Genomic DNA, 24,371 nt, shown 5'->3' on the forward strand with positions numbered 1-24,371 from the left:
CTTGCACAACTGTTAACGTCTATAATATTTTATATATTTCACAGATGTTGAATTTTAACAATTAACACTAAGAAAAAACACACAAAATGCTGTATCGCATTTCTCAGGATGTCCCAAAGCACCTCACATTGGATAAGTACCTGAAGGAAAAAAATTGCAGGGCTACGGGGAGAGGGACTGGCTGAAGTGCTCTTGCAGAGAGTTGGCACGGGCTCAACGGGCCGAATGGCCTCCTTCCGTGCTGTAACCATTCTATGGGCTGGATTTTCTCAGCCCCGAGGAAGCGGGACTGCCGGTAAAGTAACAGAAAGTGGGGGCGGATGGCAAACCCGCCCCCATCCCACCTCCGTGCCCTTTTGCCAGGAGGCGGGAAGATGTGCTATTTCGGGTCCTGTCTCCTGGAGGCAGGAAAGGCATCAAATCATTTTAACTGCCTGTAGGTCGGTAACAAGCAGGAAAAAGGATTAGTGCCATTTTGCCTTCTCAGGTGAAGGCTTCCCGACCTTGGAGAACCCCGCCAGGTTGGAGGAGACGTGGAGGAGGTCTGCGGGGTTCGGAGGCACCTGGAAGTAAGATGTAGAGGTGAGTGATGGGTGCAAGTGTGGAGTGGTAAATATGTAAGGTGAGTGATAAATGTTAAAAAATGTTCACTTACCTTGTTTTCTTCCTACAGCCTTCATCCACCCTGGATCGGGAGACCCGACATCTTCCTTGTCGATTTCACAGACTGGCTGTTGGATCCTCCAACCCGAACAGCCATCTGAAATCGACAAAGTTGAAAGGTTTGATGAGTCCTGAACACAAGGGCTCATCAAACTACACAGAATGTCAAATACTGACATTTCTTCTTCCAAGAAGTCTTGACAGATAGCACGTCAGACATTGACGTGCTCTGTGACGTGCTCTGTCAGTGACTTCCTCCCTAATTGGCCTGCTGAGCCCGCAGGGCGGGCTTAACAAAGTCAAACAGGTGAAAATCCCTCTGGTTGGTCAGACGGTGATGGAGGCAGGACATTGACACGACAAGCAGCAGTCCCGCCTCCAATTCGTCTCCATTGAGAAAATCCAGCGCTATGATTCTACATATTGTACAAGGAATTATGTGAAGTCGAGTTACCATTTCTATATGGATGAACACAGCAGCCAATTTACACACAGCAAGGTCCCACGAACAGCAATGGGATAAAGGACCAGTTAATCTGTTAGTGGCATTAGTTAAGACAGGAATGTTGTCCAAGACACCTGGACAAACTTCCTGCCCTTCTTCGAATAGTGGCACTTCCAACAGTGCAGAACTCCCTCAAAGCATAGACCAGTTGGACTGAATGGCCCATTGAAGTGTCAACCTAAATTCTGTGCTGAAGACTTGGGATGGGACTTCAGCCCACAGCCACCTAACTCAAGAGGGAGTGCTACCAAGCTGCAATTAAAAAGAATATATAAGGAGCAGATCCTGACCAGACATTTGAATATAGCACAAATTTAAACGTGTGTTTGGCCATTCTCAATTTGAGTTCTTGGTGAGGCTGTTCCATAGCACCAAACTGCCTATAATTAAGACACTAATTCATAAACTCATGAGTGTGTGTTCAGGGGGCTGAACCTGAAATCAGGTCCAAGAGTTGCAAAGGCAGTGATCTAATTGTTGTACATTTTCCCCCGATTGTCAACGACAGCAAAAAATTAAATGCTGGTGTTAACAGGAAACGTCGCCTGTGCCAACTTTTTTGTTCACAATAGTGACAGGAAGAGAACAGGCCTGACTGAGTCACCAAGCCCTTTAGAATACAGAAATCAAAATCCTTTGACGTTGTTTTGTTTTGTAAAAAAAAGAAATTCTGCGGCTGATCAGATGCCAATTTAAAAAGCACTGCATGTCTTTTCATCCCGGTCTGCTTCCATTACTCTAGTTATGCTAGTCTGTGTAGCACTTAATTTTTTGTTAAAAACCACATTCCTCAGCATGTTCCTGAAGGATTTACCTGTATTTTGTAAAATGTTCAGGGGCAAAAAAATTGTGTTGTGCCCCTGTTGGAGCGCTAACTCCGCCGGGGTGCTACTAGCGCCCCCACACTGGAAGTTGAGTGGTAGCGCCCCAAGCAGGAGGCGGGGCGCTACTGGAAGCGCTCCCCCTCCCTCTTGGGGCGCCCCCAATCAATATCGCGGCGCTACTGCGCATTGGCACCAGGCACAAAGCAACCTAATTTTTCCCCCTAATCTCTTAGTTTTGACTTAAAACTGTTAAATGACAAATAAACCAATTTATGGAATAAACAAGCAGCACTCAGAATATCATGAACAAAAGAACCAAATTAAGGCACACAGATTGCAGATTTCAGCCTGATGGCACCTTTTGTTAAAGACTTACAAAATTGACGCTATTCTTCATAAAAGTACATTGCCTGGCACAGAAATTAATAATTCTGCTTAAAAATTATCAATGCACCAAGTTCTGGATAATTACCTGAAAATCTTCTCGTTCAATACAAAAAAAGAAAACAATAAGAAAACTTGATAATTTACTATTAGCTTAACCTCTACAACCTCGATATACACTGGACTCACCAATCAGAAGGAAATCCATCACTCAGAACTGATGCACAACTAGCCCGGTGTACTGGGTTTGGGGGTGTGGGAGAGGAGTGGGGAAAAGAGGAGCATACAGGAACCTGAAGAGTAAAACCAGTCAGTCCTCGCTCAGTGGTAACACTTTCACCGCTGAATCAAAAGGTCGTGGGTTCAAGGCCCACTCCAGAAACTTCAACGCGTAATCTAGGCTGACACATCAGCACAGTAGTGAGGGAGGGCTGCACTGTCGGAGGTGCTGTCTTTCAGTTGGGACGTTAAGCCGAGGGCCCTTCTGTCTAATCAGGGGGACATTAAGATCCCATAACATTATTCATAGAATAGCAGTGTTCCCGCAGCCAACACTTAATCCTCAACCCTCAACCAACACTGCCAAAAGAGATGAACTGGTCATATATCTCATTGCTGTTTGTGGGACCTGCTGTGTGCAAATTATCTGCTGCATTGCTCCACATTTTCAAAACAAGTGCTTCACTGGCTGTGAGGCACTATATAAATTATATAAATGCAAGCTCTTTCTTTCAGTCCAAGATGTATTTATTTTCGGGAGGATGTATAAATAAAACCCAAATGTCCTCATCTAGCAAGTTACTATTTTTCCTTAAATAACAACAGCAAATGCTGGAAATACTCAGCAGGTCAGGCAGCATCTGTGGAGAGAGAAACAGAGTTAACGTTTCGGGTCGAGGACCCTTCGTCAGAATTTTTCCTTTCTTCTCACTTCCTCCTTTTGCTGCACCTCTATTCAGTTTACGATCTCTTAGCCCATTTTCCAACATTTATCAATATTCTTTCAAGTTCTTTTCTCATCTCATATCCCTTCCCTCAAAAAAAACCTCACAAAATCTCTGGTTATTTACATTGGATATACGGCACAGAAACAGGCCATTTGGCCCAACCAGTCCATGCCAGCGTTTATGCTCCACACGAGCCTCCTCCAGTCTTTCCTCATCTAAATCTATCAGTATAACCCTCTGTTCCCTTCTCCCTCGTATGCTTGTCCAGCCTCCCCTTAAATGCATCTATACTATATCTTCAACCACTCCCTGTGGTAGCGAGTTCCACATTCTCACCACTCTTTGGGTAAAGAAGTTTCTTCTGAATTCCCTATTGGATTTCTTGGTGACTATCTTATATTGATGGCCTCTAGTTATGCTCTTCCCCACAAGTGGAAACAGTCTCTCTCTATCCACTCTATCAAAACCTTTCATACTTTTAAAGACCTCTATTAGGTCACCCCTCAGCCTTCTATTTTCAAGAGAAAAGAGACCCAGCCTGTTCATCCTTTCCTGATATGTGTACCCTTGCATTTCTGGTATCATCCTTGTAAATCTTCGCTGCACCTTCTCCAGTGCCTCTATATCCTTTTTATAATATGGCGACCAGAACTGTACACAGTACTCGAAGTGTGGTCTAACCAAGGTTCGATACAGGTTTAGCATAACTTCCCTACTTTTCAATTCAATCCTTCTAGAAATTAACCCTAGTGCTTGGTTTGCGTTTTTTATGGCCTTGCTAACCTGTGTCACAACTTTTAGTGATTTGTGTATTTGTACTCTGAGATCCCTTTGTTCCTCTAACCCTAGACTCACACCCTCCAAGTAATAAGTGACCTCCCTATTCTTCCTACCAAAATGTAATACCTCACATTTATCCGTGGTGAACTTAATTTGCCAATTATATGCCCATTCTGCAAGTTTATTAATGTCCTCCTGTAATTTGTTGCAGTCCTCCTCAGTATTGATTATCCCCCCCAATTTGGTGTCATCTGCAAATTTAGAAATTGTGTTTTTGATTCCAAAGTCTAAATTGTTAATGTCAATTGTGAACAACAGTGGTCCCAGCACTGATCCTTGTGGAACACCACTACCCACCTTCTGCCACTGTGAATAGCTAGCCTTTACCCCTACTCTCTGCTTTCTGTCTTGAAGCCAGTTAGCTTTTCATTCTGCTACTTGTCCCCTGACTCCACATTCTCTGAACTTGTTCATCAGTCTATTATGGGATACCTTAGTCTATTATGGGGTACCTTATCGAAGGCCTTTTGAAAATCCAGATAAATTACATCTACTGCATTACTATTGTCTACTCTCTCTGTTACCTCTTCAAAAAATTCAATGAGGTTGGTGAAGCAAGACTTTCCCTTTTGAAATCCATGCTGACTATTCCTCATTATATTTTTGGTTTCTAGATGTTCTTCTGTTTTCTCCTTTAGTAGGGATTCCATTATTTTTCCTACCACCGACGTTAAGCTGGCTGGTCTATAATTCCCTGGACATGTTCTATTCCCCTTCTTGAATATAGATATTATGTTAGCTATCCGCCAGTCTTCTGGACATTTTTCGAATGAATTATTAAATGTGTAGTAATTCTCCCTCAGTTTATTCTATTATCGATAACTACAATTTACAGCTACTCCTGCACTGTTTAATAAACTTTAAACTATTCTCTATTGAGGTTATGTTACAAGTGCCTCCAAAAATGGCTCACATTTCACATTCCCCAAGTGCAATCTTTTAAGCCAGTCCTCTATTTAACATGCAAGTGAAACTTTTACACTCCTAATCTCGCCAGCCAGACATCAGAGCTGGGCGAATGATTACCTCTGAATGGAAAATATTAGCAGCATCTCATTTACTGTAAATCCAGTTCATCAGGTTCGTTGAACTCAGGATATTCATGAGCTAGCAGCTAGTTTCTTGGTAGCGTTACAGCTTCAATTATCACTTAAGAAATTATAACAGTCATTTAAAAAATGGAACCAGAGAGCAACGTGGTACCCCCAACACCACCGCCCCCCCCCCCGCGTCCCCCCACACCCTCTCCCCACCCCCCTATTACAGCCTCCAGCTCTTTCTTAAATGGTTCAAGTATTTATTATTCTTCCCAGAAGGCCATTCCACAGGCTGCGTTCCATACACTGTGTAAACAGCTTCCTGGTATCAGTCCTAAATTTGTCGAGCGCTCATTTGAACCTGTGCTATTGTTCTACTGTCACTGTTTAATGTGAAGCAATGTCTGGACTTTCTCTTTCTAATACCCATTACTAGCTTTTTTACTTCTGTAAAAGGGGTGGGGTGGAAATTAAACATTTCACTACTTCCTCAGTGATAAGTGGTGTACTTTCAGATATCTATTACTTGCAGCACATAACTTTGGAAATATCTTTTCACCAATTATCACAAAAACACAAGTCTTGCTTTCTGCTCACAAATATATGTATAATAATCTCGTGAGCCCGCTTCTAATTAGAGCTGAGAAGTGCTAACCTCAATCTATCACATTTAAACCCTCTTTGCTAAAGACGGCAAACTGCCATCTTGTAGTTACCTTTATTTGTGTTATTCTCTTTAAATCCATGGGGAATTCTGTTTACGCTGAGGATATATCCATCGGCAGTCACCACATCATACTCTTCACTTGGGTAACCACGGTAGGAGATAAGCTGTTGCTGGGAAAGCACACAGCACAATACAATTAGTCACTTTTTTGGAATAGGAAAAAAAAGCCTAAATAAGTGAAAACAGGAAGACACTGGCCTGGTCAGAACCTGGTCCATGGTGGGGGGATTCAGCGATAGTAATCCTGTTGAATGTCAAGGGGAGGTGGTTAGACCCTCACTTGTTGGAGATGTCATTGCCTGCCACTTGCCACTTATCAGCCCAAGCCTGAATGTGGTCCAGGTCTTGCTGCATTTGGGCATGGACTGCTTCATTATCTGAGGAGTTGCCAATGGAACTAAACACTGTGCAGTCATCAGCAAACATCCTCACTTCTGACCTTATGTTGGAGGGAAGGTCATTGATGAAGCAGCTGAAGATGGTTGGGCCTAGGACACTGCCCTGAGGAACTCCTGCAGCGATGTCCCGGGGCTGTGATGATTGGCCTCCCACAACCACAACCATCTTCCTTTGTGCTAGGTATGACTCCAACCAGTGGAGAATTTTGCCCCCGATTCCCATTGACTTCAGTTTTACCAGAGTTCCTTGATGCCACACTCGGTCAAATGCTGCCTTGATGTCAAGGGCAGTAACTAAACCCAATACTTTTCTAATTATTAAACATGCATTAATTTGAGCAAACTTATTTCAATGTTCTACTGTTAGTAGCTTGTCCCACTGAAATAAATGGAACCACAGTATGCCAAGAGATACTTTCTGTGCCTCTATATTGAGTGTAGGCGAACACGAGCAGCTGAGTAGGTTCTGTATAACATATTTACTCTATTTTTATTGTACTATACATTAAAAAGGGGGGTGGAGTTGGGAAACATTCCCTCTCACCCACTTCCTGCTGCACCTCCTGTAAAGTGACCCTATTATTTCATTACAGGAAACTTTGTGATATCCGGCACCGATGGGACCGAGCTGTTGCCGTCCCATCAAAACTGCCGGACAAACCAGCGCTAATGTTAAAACATACGGAAGCTTTTGAGCTCCGTATCTAGCAACAAACCCTGTTGCTTAGCTTCTAAACAGTCGGCCGTAGCTTGCAAGCGTCTCTGTAGCTAAGCAACAGCTTTAGCTAGACCTTGCAGAGCCTGACTAGTGAAAAAAAAGCAACGAAAAGAAAAAAAACTTACTGAACCGACTCCTGATTTTTGCCGGTGGCTCGAGCATTCCGGACAGTTAACCTCCGGATAAACCAAAGTTTCCTGTATATGAAAGGTGCTCTTTAAATGCAAGTTGTTGTTGCACACCGTTTATGATATTATCAACTGCATTTTCTCAAGGATGAATCCACCAGGTATTTCACTGCTGTTTTATTGCCAGTTTCAAAAGCAAAGGAGACCTAATGGATCTCCCATAGCGCTGCTTATGCCAGAGGATATGCTGTTTTAAAACATCAGGAGTAGTGTACCATGTAGCACACACACACACACTGAACTAATATGGCAAATCTCCCCAGGCATTGCCAGGAGGCTGGAGAATGGAGCGATCAGGCATGAAATGGAGCGCGGGGAGTGGAGAGCAGCACAGTTAGAGCACCGACCAGGAAACAGAGCAATCGGGTGAAGAAGGAACAGGAGTGGGAATTGGAAAGAGATGTCAGGCCCCAAGCTAAAGCAAGGATGCAGAGGCGTTGGTTTGCTGTTAATTGACAACCGGGAACAGCAAAGTTCGAAGCCTGGGCCGATTGGAGGAATAGCTGGGGCTGAGGACAGGAGTGGGGGTCAGTAAACATACAGCTCATGTCCACTAATCTAAATTGCAAGCTAATATTGGAAAACTCTAGGCCAAGGTTAAATAGAGACCACAGATGGCACGCCTCCATTTCCCTCCGGGACATTATAAATAATAAGACTATCACAGGGGCCGGGGCAGGGGACGGGAGGTTCTGCTGTAAAGGTAAAAACTGATAACCAGAAACACCTCAGGCACAACAGAATAAGATAAATTAATAGGTGTGGCTGTAAACAGCAATGTTCAGAGCAATAATAAAAATTGAACTAGATAGGCCGAATATGAACCAGCATAGTGACTGAAAGGACTTGGAAATTATTTTTTCCAGCAGGTGTGCACAGCACATACGGAATTCAGTGTTTAAATGGTTTCTGATTGGCTCAAAAGGAGCCAATCAGCATGCTTTGGCACCTGCAGAGATGGAGATAGAGAAGGCAGCCAATTTTAAAATCAAGAAAATCTCTTTGTTTCGAGTGAAATTTCCACGCCCAATTGGAAACAAATAGTCAGATTGACGTCCACCATCTCCTACAATACAAGTGAACCTGTGAAGCTTGCTTCAGCCTGAAATGCCCAAGCCTCAACTGCCCACTGACGTCTTCTTGGTGCCTTGTGGTTTGGAGACTAAATTAAAATAGAATATGGATGAAGGCAATGGAAGTGCAAGAACTAGTAGAAAAAAAACACACACACGAAAGACACACAGTGAATTACAGTTCAGGAGCAGGTAATAGGAATTTAGGTACACAGGCCTAAAAGCAAGACTACTGTATATATTCAAAATGAAAACAGTAATGAGAAGCCAAGACAGGGGTTGTGCAATACAGGTCAGGGAGCACCCACACTCCAAACATGGGTTCAGGTGTCACCCTTGGCTCAGTGGTAGCACTCTCGCCTCGGAGTCAGTTCCTGGGTTCAAACCACACTCAAGACTTGAGCACATAATGCAGCCTGATTCTTCAGTGCAGTGCTGAGGGAGTGCTGCACTGTCAGAGCTACTGTCTTTCGGATGAGGCGTTAAACCGAGGTCCCATCTGCCCCCTCAAGTAGACGTAAAAGTTCCCGTGGCACTATTCAAAAGAAGAGCAGGGGAGTTCTCCCGGTGTCCTGGCCAATATTTAGCTTTCAACTAACATCAGCAAAAACAGAATACGAGGTCATTTATCACATTGCTGTTTGTGGGACCTTGCTGTACGCAAATTATCTGCTGTGTTTCCCTACTTTACAACAGTGACTACACTTCCAAAGTACTTCAATGCCTTTGAAGCACTTTGGAATGTCCTGAGAATGTTAAAGGCGCTACATAAATGCAGTTCTTTCTTGATCTGCAGCAAGCTATTTCTGAAATTCCAGAGTGAGGGTTTTGAGAATAAAGTCAGTTATTTATGTCAAAGCAATCATCAATTTACAATATTTAGCACATTCAGAGACCACTTGGCCTGGGAAATACTAATACATTGGTTGGACACAAGTCAATCTTTCAATATTAGTACATCACCCATCACTATATAGTGAATGGGATTCTCATACCATCTGCCTCTCTTTCCTCCTCCTCCCCATTCAGGACAAAGTTTCAGCTTGCTCTCTGATCCTACGCTGAGACTTACTGGATGTAAAAGCAGTGGAAGAAATGGGTTGTCTCCAATGTTGCCTCTAATTTTTTTTTGTGCACAGTCCCTTTAAATTGCTGCGTGGCCTATTCAAATATTGCGTGTGCGTGGTTTTTACAATGCAGAAGCCGGTAAGCGCCCTGCGCGGGACCTCAGACACTGCGTATCCACACAGCTTCCAGGGAACACTGGTTGTCTCGTGTGTTGTTAGGCACGGAAGCAAGAAGAAGAATGACTCTGAATCTTGTTAATGCCGTATTTTGTTGCTGAGTGTGTGTGTTGCCGAGTGTGTGTGTTGCCAACATTAGGTGGCTGAAATCAAATCGCAAGCACTGACGTTTCACCTCGACAACAAAATTCACCCAACGCATAGACAAATAATACATATTTTAAAGGTAGCTATAAACATTTATAGGACAATTAACAAAACATGGACTAGTATATTGATCATTTGTTCTCTACACTTAGCTAAATTTTCAAATCAATTATAAAGTGCAAAGATATTTGAAACAATTACAGTCATGCTGCTGTGTTGCAAATCTACAGCTCGGTGTGAAATCTAACCTTTCTCTCTAAATTATCTTTGGAAAAGTTAAAATAAATGGGAACATTATATAGTTTCTACGTTCTATGGCCACTGCTTAATGGATTCCTCAGTCTGTTGAGATAGTTGGTCTAAGGACCCCTGGGTGAGGGAAAGCAAAAATCAGCCAGGGCTCCCTGTTCTGATCACTATTCAGTAGCCCCTGCTGAAAGTGTACATGTCGGGAGGACAGGGTCAGGCTCAGCTGTGATGTCCTCCACAGTCTAATAGCCTGTTGACAAGATAGACCCACCCTGGAACCATTGACGTTTGCAGCATAGAAGGAGGCTATTCGGCTCATCATGTCTGTGGCAGCTCTTTTGGCTCAGCAATTCAAAAACTAGTCCCACTGCTCTGCTCTCTTCCCGTCGTCCAGCATCTTCCTCCGCTTCAAAATGTTTATCCAATGGCCTCTACCTCAACAATGGCAAAGCACTCCAACAACTCCCTGTGTAAGGACGTGCCTCCTAAGCTCTCTCCTCACTTTCTTAGTAACAATTTTAATTTGATGTCCGCAAATTACGGACTCCACAATTAGAAGAAATAACACCTCTCTCTTCACCCTATCCTTTATATTTTGACCAACTTCTACTAAAGTCTTCTTAGCTCCAATGGAATATTGTCCCCTCAAGAAAGGAAGTGAAGAAAAGGGGAGAAAACTGGGGGAAACAATCGTGATGTCAGAATTTCTGGAACACAATTTTCCGTTATCATACAATGCACACACTGTGGGGTTGATTTTCGGTGTGCCGTGAGGCGGGCTTTTAGGCGTGCGGGGGGCTAAAATTCCGAATTCAGGGGTCCCAACACCATCCCGCCCAAAACCCGCCTCCATGTAAGTTTCAAAGGAGGCGGGTACCCGCCCCGCACTGGGACCTGCCGACCCGAGGCGGGAAGGGATTAGTGCCAATTAACTGCCTGTTAACAGGCAGTTTTTAGCCTAATCCCTATTTTGAAGGGTGTCGTGTGGGATTCCCGACGGCTCCAAACCATGCCAGGTTAGAGCAGGCGGGCCGTCAGGTTGAAGGACTTGGAGTGGTCGAGATGCCGGTGTTCAGGTGAGTGATGGGTGCATGAGTGCAAAGGTAAGTGTGTTTGGTGTGTGTAAAGAAGTTTAAATTACCTGTACTTACCTCTACAGCCTTCCTTCCTCTAGGTTTCGGGAGTCCATCATTCAGCCGGCACAGAAAGCAGAATGGCCGCGAGCTGTCAAAAGTGACAGCCTGCAGCTTTCAGTGCCGGCGAGATTTCTAACTGAGTCTGCGTAGAAGGACTCAGGTTAGAAGTAAGACTGTCAGTGTTTGACAGCTTCAAACAGCTGTGAAACACTGATATTTCATCTGTCAACACATCTTGACAGATGAAATTTCAGTCTGTGACGTCACCTGTTGCCGGGTGGCCTTTAATTGGCCTGCTGAGCCCACTGGGCGGGCTCAACAAGGTCAATCAAGTGAAAATCGCGTGGATTGGCCGCATCTCGATGGAGGTGGGACTACAACCCGAAAGTTGTAGTTCCGCCTCCTTCCCGACTTCTGAATGAAAATCCAGCCCTGTATCTCTAGGATACAACATATAACCTTTCAAATGCTTTCAGAAAGGTTCAAAATAATGATTTCTTAACACATACAGGCAGTAGAAACAAGTACTGAAACCAAAAAGAGATTTATATTTTAATACTGAGTAATATTACTGCTATATTAGATAACAGTAAATTTGTAACTTACAATGTTCATGTAGGCTTCGGGATCCACCTTAAACTGTTGGTGTTTCACCACAACTTCTTTACATCTGCTCCCATCTTGCATTAAGAATAGCAGGGCAAAAAACAGTAGGCTCATCTTCAATCTACGTAAAATATACACAAAATGGATTGTTACTTGTGAAAGCACCAGCATTGAGGCTCACGTGCTGAACAGATAAAAGTGAAGCAACTCGGGTGAATCATTCTGAATAGTCAAACTGTAAGGGAGAGAATGATACTAAAGAACAGGTTTATACAGAAAAAGGAACATTGCACCGATAAAAATTCCAAAGACATTTTGAAAATGCACTGCCTGAAAGGGTGGTGGGAGCAGATTCAATCGTAACTTTCAAAAGGGAATTGGATCTATTCTTGAAAAGGAAAGATTTGCAGGGCTACGGGGAAAGAGCAGGGAAGTAGGACTAATTGGAGAGCTCTTTCAAAGAGCCGGCACAGGCACGATGGGCTGAATGGCCTCCTTCTGTGCTGTACAGCTATGATAACGGGCAACATTTATTTTTCCAATTTAAGGAATTAACAGTTAAAAAACCATACTTAGAACTGGATGAGCTTTGAGATTTCTTCCTTAGGGCAAAACAAGATAAAAGGCACCATTTACAATTACAGGGAGATTAATCCTGCAATGTTGGTGAATTTTAATCAATGGGCTACAATTGCAGAATCAAAGGCAACCTAGTGAAAGCTAAGCAGGTATATGTAGAATGCAAATCTCAAATTAATGCTGATCCCTTACTAAAGGCACTGTACAAAATACCTGTAAACATAAACCAGCTTTAAAAACAGGAATAATTATCTAACAGCTGCAAATAGCTTGAATCCCAGTATTACGTTATAAGCCTGCCTGAAAACCAGCAGCAGTAAACACCAAAAGGTGTGCAACAAAGTCAAATGGGATTTTAAGTGGACTCGTCTGCAACATGCAAATGTAAAAGGGAACATAGCTCAGCATATAACAGACTTTGCTACAAGTGCCTTTGGGGGAATATTTTAACACTTCAATTCCACGAATCAGCATATGGATTCTGAAGCTTCAATATACTCTAAATACTTACAAAAACTTTCACAGTTTATTCCAATTTATTACATTACAGATGGGAGAAATGTTTCGGTTGCTCTACCTAATCTATACAGCAAACAAGTAACCAAAAGTTTATGCAGTTCTCTTGAAAATAACTTAGAAGTTCAACCCTCTTGCATACGAATTGTTGCCACATTCGGACACGACTAATATTGTAATGTGAAATAGATAGCACTTACAATACATGTTCTAGGACAGAATCAAGAATTAGGACAATAATCCTAAATCGCTATATCATAAAAATCATACAGTCCAGAAGGAGGTCATTCGGCCCATCATGCCTGTGCTGGCTCTTTGAACGAGCTGCCCAATCAGTCCCATTCCCCTGCCCTTTCCCCATAGCCCTGCAGTTTTTTCCTTTACAAGTATATATCCAATTCCTATACTAATACACTAATGGAGACACATAGGGCAGCTGGTCTATAATAGGCTATTGCTAGCAACTGCAAGCAGATCTTATTTAAAAAGGTAAAATTTATAGAATTGGATAAAATAGACAAATCTATTGGCTTTAGTTCCAAGTATAGTTGAGGCAACACCTCTAACTCTCCCAACCTGAATGGGGCCGAGACTCAGTCACAGGATTGGAAAAATCCACTCTGCTATCTGAAAAGGAAAGACAACATAGTATATAGAACCCAGTTACAAACTTCTGAAAAAAAACAATAGCCACAGGAAAGAAAGCAAAGCCAAAAAGATTAGGGAACTTAAGAGACAAATTCACTTTCTCACCAGGGAGAACCTCTACCAATCATTACAAAATAGGTATTTTTTCTGGAAATATACGGCAACCTTATAATACCCAGAATACCAAGCAACTACATCTACAACTCTTAAACAAGCGCTTACTCAATATTCAGGTTCATCCTACCTTTATATTCCTCCTCCGTTTAACCCCCGCATTTCCTGATATCCCCTTCACACAAGTAACTCACTTATCACCGTATTAATCTTACAAACAAATACTGAGACTCAGAGCAACAATTTTTGCTGAACAGCTCGTCAAGCTATGATAGAATTAAAGATTATCTTGATGTATCTGGGACTGCCTCATTGCACTACGACTATCATTGTTTGAGTCAGTGCCCGTTACCGTTCCAGTTTAGAAACCTCAAGGAACATAGCAGCAATCCGACTACCACTACTTGCTTGTGTGGCAGGTAAACGCCGGCCTGGACTGGTTGGGCCGAATGGCCTGCTTCTGTGTGGTACCTTCTATGTATGACCTGTCGGCCAATAAGGGGAGGAGCAGTTATTCTATCTTACCGATCGGGTGCCAAATATACCTTCTAGCAGACTGCCACTGAACAATGCAATGAACTGCGTTAACCACACTAGCTACTAACAGTACTAGTGTGGCCAGGAGTCGAAAGAAATACAGGTCCACCCCACCACCGATGCAAGTTCAAAGTCCGCTGCAGCAGAACAGCACTCTAGTTGGAACAGATACCAAAGTCTTTTATGGAGCTTTGATGATTAATCAGTTGGTGACACAAGGCCACGGTATTGCTCAATTAAGTTGCAAACCAATGACATGCTAGATTTCTTATCTTAGTGGTGTGACAGAATGATCACTGTTTTTCAAACACCAACAAGGAAGATACATTTGGTGGCTCCAATGGGAATGAAGCTGTCTGGGAGTAGAGAGATTGAAGTCACGAGGCACAAGGCTACAGATTTCTGAAGGTTATAAAGTGAAGTTGCCTAAACATTGGATTGGGACACACCTACACTGAAGATATTATTCAGCAGATCATACAGCAGCCGCAGTGTTGAAAGACCAACGGCAACAGCAATCTTGGAGGGGGGGGGGGGAACTCATGTAACATGCACTGTTTACAGAAAACTTCACGAGCAGTATAGCAGATTCCACATTTGACTGAACCAACCTAGAGAGAAATCACATGGGGCACAAGGTCGAGAAGAGGTTTAAACACTCCAAGAAGGGAATCATATGCACGATCACATGCAGAGGACCCTTTTGACGGTACACATCAACCAAACTCCTCCCCAAGCGGAGTTGCTCAGAGTATCCGGCTGATCCACGACTTGCATCCACAGGAACATAGGAACAGGAGGAGACCATTTAGCCCCTGAACCTGTTCCACCATTCAATGAGATCATGGCTGATCTGCGACCTAACTCCATATACCCACCTTTGCCCCACATTCCTTAATACCTTTGGTTAACAGAAATCTCAGATTTAAAATTAACAATTGACCCAGCATCAACTGCCGTTTGCAGAAGAGTTCAAAACTTCTACCACCCTTTGCGTGTAGAAGTGTTTCCTAACTTCACTTCTTAAAGGCCTGGTTTTAATTTTTAGACTATGTCCCCTAGTCCTAGATTCCCCAACCAGCGGAAATAGTTTCTCTCTACCCCATCAGTTCCCCTTAATATCTTGACAACTTTGATCAAATCACGACCACCGGACATCTCAAAGCGCTTTACAGCCAATGAAGTGCTTTTGAAGTGGAGTCACTTATAATGTGGGAAACGCGGCAGCCAATTTGTGCTCCGCAAGCTCCCACAAACAGCAATGTGATAATGACCAGATAATCTGTTTTTGTTTTGTTGGTTGAGGGATTAATATTGGCCAGTACACTGGGGATAACTCCCCATCTCTTCTAAATAGTGCTATGGGATCTTTTACGCCCACCTGAGAGAACAGACAGGGCCTCGGTTTAACGTCTCATCCGAAAGACGGCACCTCCGACAGTGCAGCACTCCCTCAGCACTGCACTGGAATGTCAGCCTAGCTTTATGTGCTCAAGTCCCTGGAGTGGGACTCGAACCCACAGCTGACACAAGTACATCTACGCTGCACTCCCTCCAAGGACAATATATCCTTCCTAAGGTGTGGTGCCCAGAACTGAACACAGTACACCAAGCATGATTGAACCAGGGTTCTGCATAGCTGCAGCATAACTTCTACCTCCTTGTATTCTAATCCCCTAAATATAAAGGCCAGCATTCCATTAGCCTTTCTGATTATTTTTTTGTATCTGTCCATGACATTTTAATGATCTATGTACATAGACACCCGAGTCTCTTTGGACCTCCACTGTTTTTAGCTTTTCACCATTTAGAAGGTACCCTGTTCTGTCCTTTTCAGGTCCAAAGTGGATGACATCGCACTTGGTTATATTGAAATCCATTTGCCAGTTTTGCAAACTCATGTAATCTATTAATATCTCTTTGTAATTTTATGCTTCCATCTACACTGCTTACAATGCCGCCTATCTTTGCGTCACCCGCAAACTTGGATATGTGGCTCTCTATCCCGTCATCTAAATCGTTAATAAATAGTGAATAGTTGAGGCCCCAACAAAGGTGCCTGTAGGCCGCCACTAGTCACATCCTGCCGATTACAGCACCTGCCCATTATCCCTACTCTCTGTCTGTCTCCTGTTGCTCAGCCAATCTAACCAGGTCAATAATTTGCCCTCAATTCCCAATAGTTTCAGAACCATAGCAGATATTGAAGTCAAATATCAGCACAGGGGTTTCACCAGCCCAATCCGCTTGTGAGGAAGAGCAGAAAGTGACAATTAAATAAAGCAAGTAAATGTAGGCAAGGGAAGGCCGTCTTGTTGGATCCCATTACACATCATCAATATCAATGAACATTCCCTGGAGAAGTCAACTCTCGAAATCTGTCTAGCATTCATCGAGGACCGACCGGGTAAGCAGGGGCAGGGAGGAGGGGAGGAAAGAACAAAGGGAAGGCCTGTGATAGGACGGAAGGCAGGAGAGATTGAATGACAAAAGGGATGATGGTGCAAGGCAAAAGGAGACGTAATGGGACAAGTTAAGGAACAAAAGCTGGCTCTAGATGATGTGTGAATGATGATGGCAGCATTAACAGCTACCATGTGAGGAAACAAAAGTAAAAAAATATAAAGAAATACAGGGGCCAATTTGTAGTCTGAAATTGTTGAACTCGATGTTAGGTCCAGAAGACTGTAAAGTGCCTAATAGAAAGATGAGGTGCTGTTCCTCCTCCCTGCCCCTGCTTAAAAATCTCTCTTCCCTAACCTTTTCCAGTTCTGACAAAGGGTTCAGCCCGAAACGTTGACTCGGTTTCTCTCTCCTCGATGCTGCCTGAGTGTTTCCAGCACTTTCTGTTTCGTCCTGTAGAGAAGCATTCCAATTGAAGACAGTTTCAAATGGCACAGAAGATATATCTTCCCGTTGCTATCCATCAAGTTTGAGACCAAACCCTGACTGATGTATGCTTCGCTGGGACTAGGAGTCAGTTGAAATGTGAACCACTACTAATGGCAATTAACCAGAGCTCAATATTAAGCAGTAACCTTGGCCATGATTCTACTGCCGTGAGATTTTAATTTGCCTTTCAGTAAAGTACAAAAGTTACTTTCACCAGTAATGGTACTTGACCACTTGAGTGTGGGCCAGCAAATGAGCTCGCAAAGATTTAAAAAATCTGAAGAAACCAAAAAATGGTAGTTAATTATTTATTTAGTGTCATGCAAGGTATCATAGCATGTTAGTGATTTTCTGAATGTACCCCAGTTCATTCACATTTTCAGGCAGTACAGATTATGACTACATTTCATTGCTCGACCCGATGGTTGGGCTGGTTCACGCAGAAGTAGCTGAGCCATACGGACCAGCAGGGCCTGGGTTTAATCTCCAGTCTGTGCGGGGTTAACTGTTCTCAGCTGTGGTGGTGAAGATGCTACAACCAGCCTCTGTGCCCCAGGGTTGGGGAAGGGAAAGATCAGCCCGAACTCCTGATCACCTTACCCTGACTGCAAGCACGTGCGTGGACATCAGGCGAGGGCAGGACTGAGCTCAGCTGTGATGCCCTTCACATAATCAAATACCCCTGCCGACACTCGGTGTCCAGACTCTCACACGGTCGGCCACTTGGGTGAGGTATCACAGCGTGCCCGGAGCACATGGAGCAACCGTACCCAGCAAGGAATCTGTGCCTTCAGGAGAGATGGGGGACAGAAAAGCCGGGCTCACGGAGAACAGCCAGCACTCCGCGGGGGGGGGGGGGCTTCACAGGGGCCGGGGACAGCAATGGGGGCAGGTGCTGGCAGACGGCCAACAACAGAAATGGCCACCCGCCACCTCCCCTTTAACTAGCGCCGCCCCGGCTGCAGGTAGGCCCCCCTGACCCCGGCGGACGTAGCGTCCGGTGGTAAATCGGGGGGGCGCCACCCAATATTACAGCCAGGGCACAAGCGGGGCGTTACGCACGGCGATGACAACATCGCCGGCGGCACTAATGGTTAGCACCACCGCTAACCTCTCGCGGGAGGCGTCAGCGGCGCCGCGCTCAGGCGCTAGTTGATTTGCGCCCCATTAACGCTCTCTTATGGCGCTAACGGGAGGCATAAATCAACTGGCTTTAGCCCCCTTAGTGTTTTAATAAAAAGCAATGTCAAAAATTTTCTCTGAAATCTGAAAGAAGTGTTATGGTCTTGTTGCAGTGCAAAGCAGTTTTCAAATTGAGCCAATGAAAAATGAGTATTAAAACTAAAATCACTAATCTGGGTGTCAGTTTGTCATTTTTCTAGCAACAAGCCCTCTCCTGGATGATGTGGCTTTATACCGCTTCAGTGCGATAACAGTGAAGGGTCAAATTTTGCAATGTAAATGTTCAACAGGTCAGACCGTGAATTAGAATCATAGAATGATACAGCACAGAAGGAGGCCATTCGGCCCACCGTGCCTGTGCCGGCTCTTTGAAACAGCTGTCCAATTAGTCCCACTCCTCTGCCCTTGCCCTTTAGCCCTGCAAATTTTTCCCCTTCAAGTATAAATCCAATTTCCTTTTGAAAGTTACTATTGAATTTGCTTCCACCACCCTTTCTGGTAGAGCATTTCAGATCATTAAAAACACACTGTGTAAAAAAAAAAGTCTCATCTCCCCTCTGGGTCTTTTGCTAATTACCTGAAATCTGTGTCCTCTGGTTACTGACCCTTCTGCCACTGGAAACAGGTCCTCCTTATTTACTCTATCAAAATCCTTCATGATTTTGGTCACCTCTATCAAATGTCCCCTTAACCTTCACTGCTTTAAGGAGAACAACCTTTTGAAGTTAGAAAAATAAACTAAATGTTCTATCAGCTCTGTGCTATCATTAGAAATGTAAAAATTTCATCCGACTGCAGATCGGTTCGTGACTCAACACTGCACTTTCAAGGTGCGACCATAAATCCCACCAATCCAGCAGTATAATTGCACAACAAAACATATCTATCAGTTCTCAAATCCGAGAGAGAACATCTTTGAAAAGTCTTTACTGGCATTCAAATGGTTAATATTTTGCTTGCAATTTCCCCACCACAGTTTGACAATTAAACTTCATGAAATCCGACAGTTTTTTGGGAGAAAAATATTCTTCTTCCAAAAAGTCTACAGCCACATTTAGACCTGATACAATGGGCCAGAAATTCGCAGCCAGAAGCGTGAGTACGGTCGGGGTACTCACGCATTTGGCCGTTGGAAATGCCGGCGTTCAGCAGGAACAGCGCATGCGGGGAACGCCGGCATTTCCAGACCCGAGGTCTATTCACAGCGCGTGCGACTGCACAGGCAGCGCTTGCGCAGTGAACTTTGTGGATTTCAATGATGGATTCAGTGAGGGTAAGTCCTTAGAAGTTACACTTGAAAAAAGCAAGTGTAAAGTTGTTCATTGGCTGCGGAGGAAGATATATTTTATCGTGGAGCTTCTGAAATGCAATATTTTTGTTTGGGAAAGGGAGGGAAGTTATTTTAAGTAAGTTTTAAAGTTAAGATTTTTTTTTTTTTTTTAAAAAGGGTTTTCAGAACGGTAGGTAGAAGGAGCAATTGTGGCTGTGTGAATGGAATGTGAGAATGAGTTATGTATGTATGTCCACATATATTCCTTTACGTATATGTATGTATGTATGTTTTATATTCCTTTACTAATGTGTATGAATGTATGTTTTTAATTATGATTTTCCAATGAGTTACTTTCTCTGAAAGTCCTAATTAAATAATACATTCATACACATAAGTAAAGGAATATATACATAACACGCAAAGGAATATATACAGACATACATACTTTCAGAAGCTCCACGATAATAAATATCTTCCTCCGCAGCCTCTGGAGCAACTGTACCCATGCTTTTTTCATGTGTAAGTTGTAATGACTTGACCTCACTGAAAGCATTAATGAAAGCGGCGAATTATACTGCGCACGCGCTGCCTGTGCAGTCGCACGCGTTCTGCCTCTGAACCCCTTCGTTCAGAGGACAGGAAATGCCGGTTTTCCCCACATGCACTGTGCATGCTGAAAACCGGCATTTCATCCGGCCAGATGCGTAAGTACCCCGACCGTACTCGCGCATTTGGAAGGGAATTACTGGGCCAACATTTTACATGTCAATAAAATGAAAAATTTAACAATTGCACGACTTGCCCCCTCGCATCTGCGACTGAGGGTCCAAGGAGGTGCATTGCGCAAGAGGTCATCATCGTACGTATCCTCACACTGTTCCCTTTGGGGAACTGTATGAAGTGGTGGAAGGATTTATGGCCGTGATTAACGCTCATTCCGTGACCGTAACCATCTTTGAACCAGCCATTAGGGTGGCTAGTCCTATGGCGGGAGGGTTTTACGGGCTCCCACAATCCATCTGAGGGGGGGGGGGGGGGCGCCACCAACACCCACGGACGCAAGTATCCCGCTGGATGTCCACCCAGAATTTAAAGTTGGAGCTCCGACTCCACTTGCCGGGACTGTCTGGAGTGGGGTTCAAAACCCTACTCCTTCTGGCCCAGCGGCGGGGATGCTTACTGCTACGCAAAAGGCCCACTCCGCACAAAAGGTGACACCCATACGTTTCCTGCGCCTTTTCCCTCCCCGTGACTGGAGCCCTATGCTGCCATTTCACGTTGCTAATCGGATTGGGCCTTTGTCATAGCGGTAGGATCCCCGCCGCTGGGCCACATCAGGGTAGGGTTTCGAACCCCGCTCCAGACAGTCCCGGCAAGTGGAGTCGGAGCTCCGGCTCTAAATTCTGGGTTGACATCCAGTGGGATATTTGCGTCCGTGGGTGTGGGTGGCCCCCCCTCCTTGTATAGCTTGTGGGAGCCCGTAAAACCCTCCCGCCATAGGACTAACCGCCCTAATGGCTGGTTCAAAGATGGTTACGGTCACGGAATGAGCGTTAATCATGGCCATAAATCCTTCCACCACTTCATACAGTTCCCCAAAGGGAACAGTGTGAAGACACGTATGACGCCGACATTGCTAAATAAATAAATGGAATTTAAAAAATTCTTTTAGGGCTTTTAAAAGTCTTTAAATTGCTTTAATTCTCTTTAAAACTACTTCAGATTACTCAAAATAATGTAAACATTTTAAAAAGTTTATAAAAGTTACCAAAATCTTCAAAAAACTTCCAAAAACCTATTTAAACTGCTGCTTTGCATGTAAAAATGCTTAGCAGCTTGACAGAAACATTGGGGGCGTGTCCAGTGAAACTGAGACCTCAAGGGGCGTGTCTCACTTACACTGCATGCTCCTGGCTTCGCGCTGGCTGCACTCCTGGGCGGCGTGACGTCATACGCTGCCCGGGATTCTTCTTTTTCAAACACCAAGTCCAGGCGTCCCTGGAGCTGATCGGCAGTAGCGCGGGGTAAGTGCATATACGGGGGCTTGCACGCGCGGCAAGCCCCGTTCACCAATTTCTGGCCCTATATATACTGATAAACTACCCATCCGAGCTTTCAAACTTATTTGTATACAATATCTAAACCAGTTTTAACATGTTTTATGGTAAGTAATCTAGTGATGTAACCTAGAATTGAAAGCACTAAAATAGAAAAGAGCCATAATTTGAAAGTTTTAATGGGCATTTGTACAGGTGTGTAATTTACCAAAATATGGTGTCAAAACCACTCTATCAGATCCAACTAAAGCTGAACATTTTTTGGAATATAAAACTTAACAATACAAACATTTTGTTTGCCAGACTGCAGGTGGTAGTAATTAAATATTAACATTAGCAGCTTGATGGATAGTAATGGCAATTTTAAGTAGTTCTGCTTCTTTTACCATTAGAAAGCTGAAGGATTTTCACCGTGCAATGGCTATAGCTCACAGTGCAATGGCAGTGTTGGTTGGATCTGGTTCAATGGCACTGCTGGGTAGGTACAGCTCAGGTTCAATGGCGCTGTTGGTTCAGTTTGCCTCACAATCCAATGGCACTGCTTGGGAGGGTATGATTAAAAAAAGACTTGCATTTATATAGCGACTTTCACGACCAACAGACGTCCCAAAGCGCTTTACAGCCAATGAAGTACTGTAGAAGTAACAACAGAAAATGCTGGAAACACTCAGCAGGCCAGGCAGCCTCCGTGGAGAGAAAAACTTTTCAGGTCTGTGACCCTTCGTCAGAACTGGAAAAAGTTAGGGATGTAACAGGTTTTAAGCAGGTGCAGAGGCAGGGAAAGGCGGCAGGGAATGGGGAGGGAGGAACAAAAGGGACGGTCTGTGCTAGTATGGAAGGCAGGAGAGATTAAATGTTGCAAATGGGTATGGCAGAATCATCAACAGCTGCCACCTGAAAAAATGGGGGCAGGGGTTATAGTCCGAAATTGTTGAACTCAATGTTGAGTCCAGTTTTGTCGGAGAGAAGAGCAGAACTTCTTCAAGGTGGTACTTTAGAAGTGTAGTCACTGTTGTAATGTGGGAAACGCGGAAGCCAATTTGAGCACAGCAAGGTCTCGCAAACAGCAATGTGATAATGACCAGATAATCTGTTTTTGTTATGTTGACTGAGGACTAAATATTGGCCAGGACACCGAGGATAACTCCCCTACTCTTCTTCCAATAGTGCCATGGGATCTTTTACGTCCACCTGAGAGCAGACGGGTCCTCAGTTTAACGTCTCATCCGAAAGACGGCACCTCTGACAGGGCAGCACTCTCTCAGTACTGCACTGGAGTGTCAGCCTAGATTTTCGTGCTCAAGTCTCTGGAGTGGGAGTTGAACCCACAACCTCAGGAGGAGGGTATGGTTCAGGATCAGTGGCACTGTTGGTTCAGTATGGCTCCCAGTGCAATCGCCCTGCTGGGAGAGTATGATTCATGAACAATGGCCCTGCTGCGATGGTATGGTTGAAGATCAGTGGCCCTGCTGGGAGGGTCTGATTGAGGATCAGTGGCCCTGCTGGGAGGGTCTGGTCCAGGATCAATGGCCATGCTGGGAGGATCTGGTCCAGGATCAATGGCCCTGCTGGGAGGGTCTGATTAAGGGTGAGTGGCTCTGCTGGGAGGGTCTGATTGAGGATCAGTGGCCCTGCTGGGAGGGTCTGATTGAGGGTGAGTGGCTCTGCTGGGAGGGTCTGGTCCATAATCAATGGCCCTGCTGGGAGGGTCTGATTGAGGGTGAGTGGCTCTGCTGGGAGGGTCTGGTCCAGGATCAATGGCCCTGCTGGGAGGGTCTGCTCCAGGATCAGTGGCCCAGCCCTGCCAATTCTCACAGAGCTACAGGTTGCAGCCCAGCAGCCGCCTTTCTAAAGACAAAGCATGGTCTAACTTCCTGCCGACAGTCCCGACCCGTCGCCGCCGCCGAGCAACACTTACCGACAGCCGGCAAGCCCAGAGCGCGTGTCCCAGCCCGGGAGCGGCGGCTGTTGATGGTCTGCGGCTCCCACACGGAAGGGACGGGTCGAGGCGCGGCCCCGCCAGCGCACGCCCCCGCTCCCGCCATTGTTACACTCGTGCCCACGCTCGATCTCGCGTCACACCATCGCCTGACCAATCAGCGCCTGACCTCCGGCTTCCTACTGTTCGCGTCATAGTCAGCGGCTGGCTCGCGCTCATCTTGTGTCACAGCTGGCGCCGCGCGTGCACTTTACACTCTGCAGAGGGCTGTGTGTATCTGCACCTTATACTGTACACAAGGCTATGTGTGTACCTTATACTGTACACAGGGTTGAGTGTGTGTCTGCACCTTATACTGTACACAGGATTGTGTGTGTGTGTACCTTACACTGTACACAGGACTGTGTGTGCACCTTTTACTGTACACAGGGCTGTGTGTGTGTCTGCACCTTACACTGTACACAAGGGATGGTAACAGGTGCTGTTTTTGTAGACCTGTCAGCAGCATACAATACAGTGAACCATAGACGTCTCCTCTGCAAGATTCTAGAGATGACAAAAGATATTCACTTAACAGCTGTTAGAAAGCATGCTTCAGAATCGCCGGTTCTATGTTGAACTAGGTGGGAAGCGCAGCAGGTGGCGTATTCAGAAGAATGGTCTTCCTCAGGGAAGCGTGCTTGCACCGCTGCTGTACAACATCTACACGAATGACCAACCTATAGACGGTGTCACACGCCGTTTTATATATGCTGATGGCTTATGTGTCACTGCCCAAAGCACTGATTTTAACACCGTGGAGAAAACGCTTTCTGAGGCCTTGGAGGGACTAAAATCCTACTATGAAGAAAACCACCTTCGCGCAAACCCATCAAAGACGCAAGTTTGTGCATTCCACCTCAGAAACCGTGAAGCCAAACGCCAGTTGAAAGTAACCTGGTGTGGAGC

At 44.7% G+C, this 24,371-nt stretch overlaps 1 protein-coding gene across 3 annotated transcripts in view; it reads right to left on the reverse strand.

Annotated features, from left to right (window-relative positions):
• The window catches only part of lipf (lipase F, gastric type), a 78,515-nt gene extending 54,998 nt beyond the window's left edge, over window positions 1-23,517 (reverse strand). The window contains exons 1-4 of one of the 3 annotated variants that reach the window (XM_085994859.1): window positions 23,403-23,517; window positions 13,358-13,408; window positions 11,687-11,807; window positions 5,917-6,037 (exon numbers count right to left, since the gene is read on the reverse strand). In XM_085994859.1, the coding sequence (XP_085850985.1) occupies window positions 5,917-6,037; window positions 11,687-11,800 (235 nt within the window). In that variant the 5' untranslated portion in view covers window positions 11,801-11,807; window positions 13,358-13,408; window positions 23,403-23,517. Of the gene's footprint in view, window positions 1-5,916; window positions 6,038-11,686; window positions 11,808-13,357; window positions 13,409-14,088; window positions 14,330-23,402 lie in introns of those variants that run through there. The other 2 variants (XM_085994860.1, XM_085994861.1) reach the window with 2 other exon arrangements.
• Between the last annotated feature and the right edge of the window lie 854 nt (window positions 23,518-24,371).

This window comes from Somniosus microcephalus, chromosome 8 (genome assembly GCF_052327205.1).
Source record: "Somniosus microcephalus isolate GS21.2 chromosome 8, FLI_Smic_1.0, whole genome shotgun sequence".
In the NCBI taxonomy this organism is placed as follows: Eukaryota; Metazoa; Chordata; class Chondrichthyes; order Squaliformes; family Somniosidae; genus Somniosus; species Somniosus microcephalus.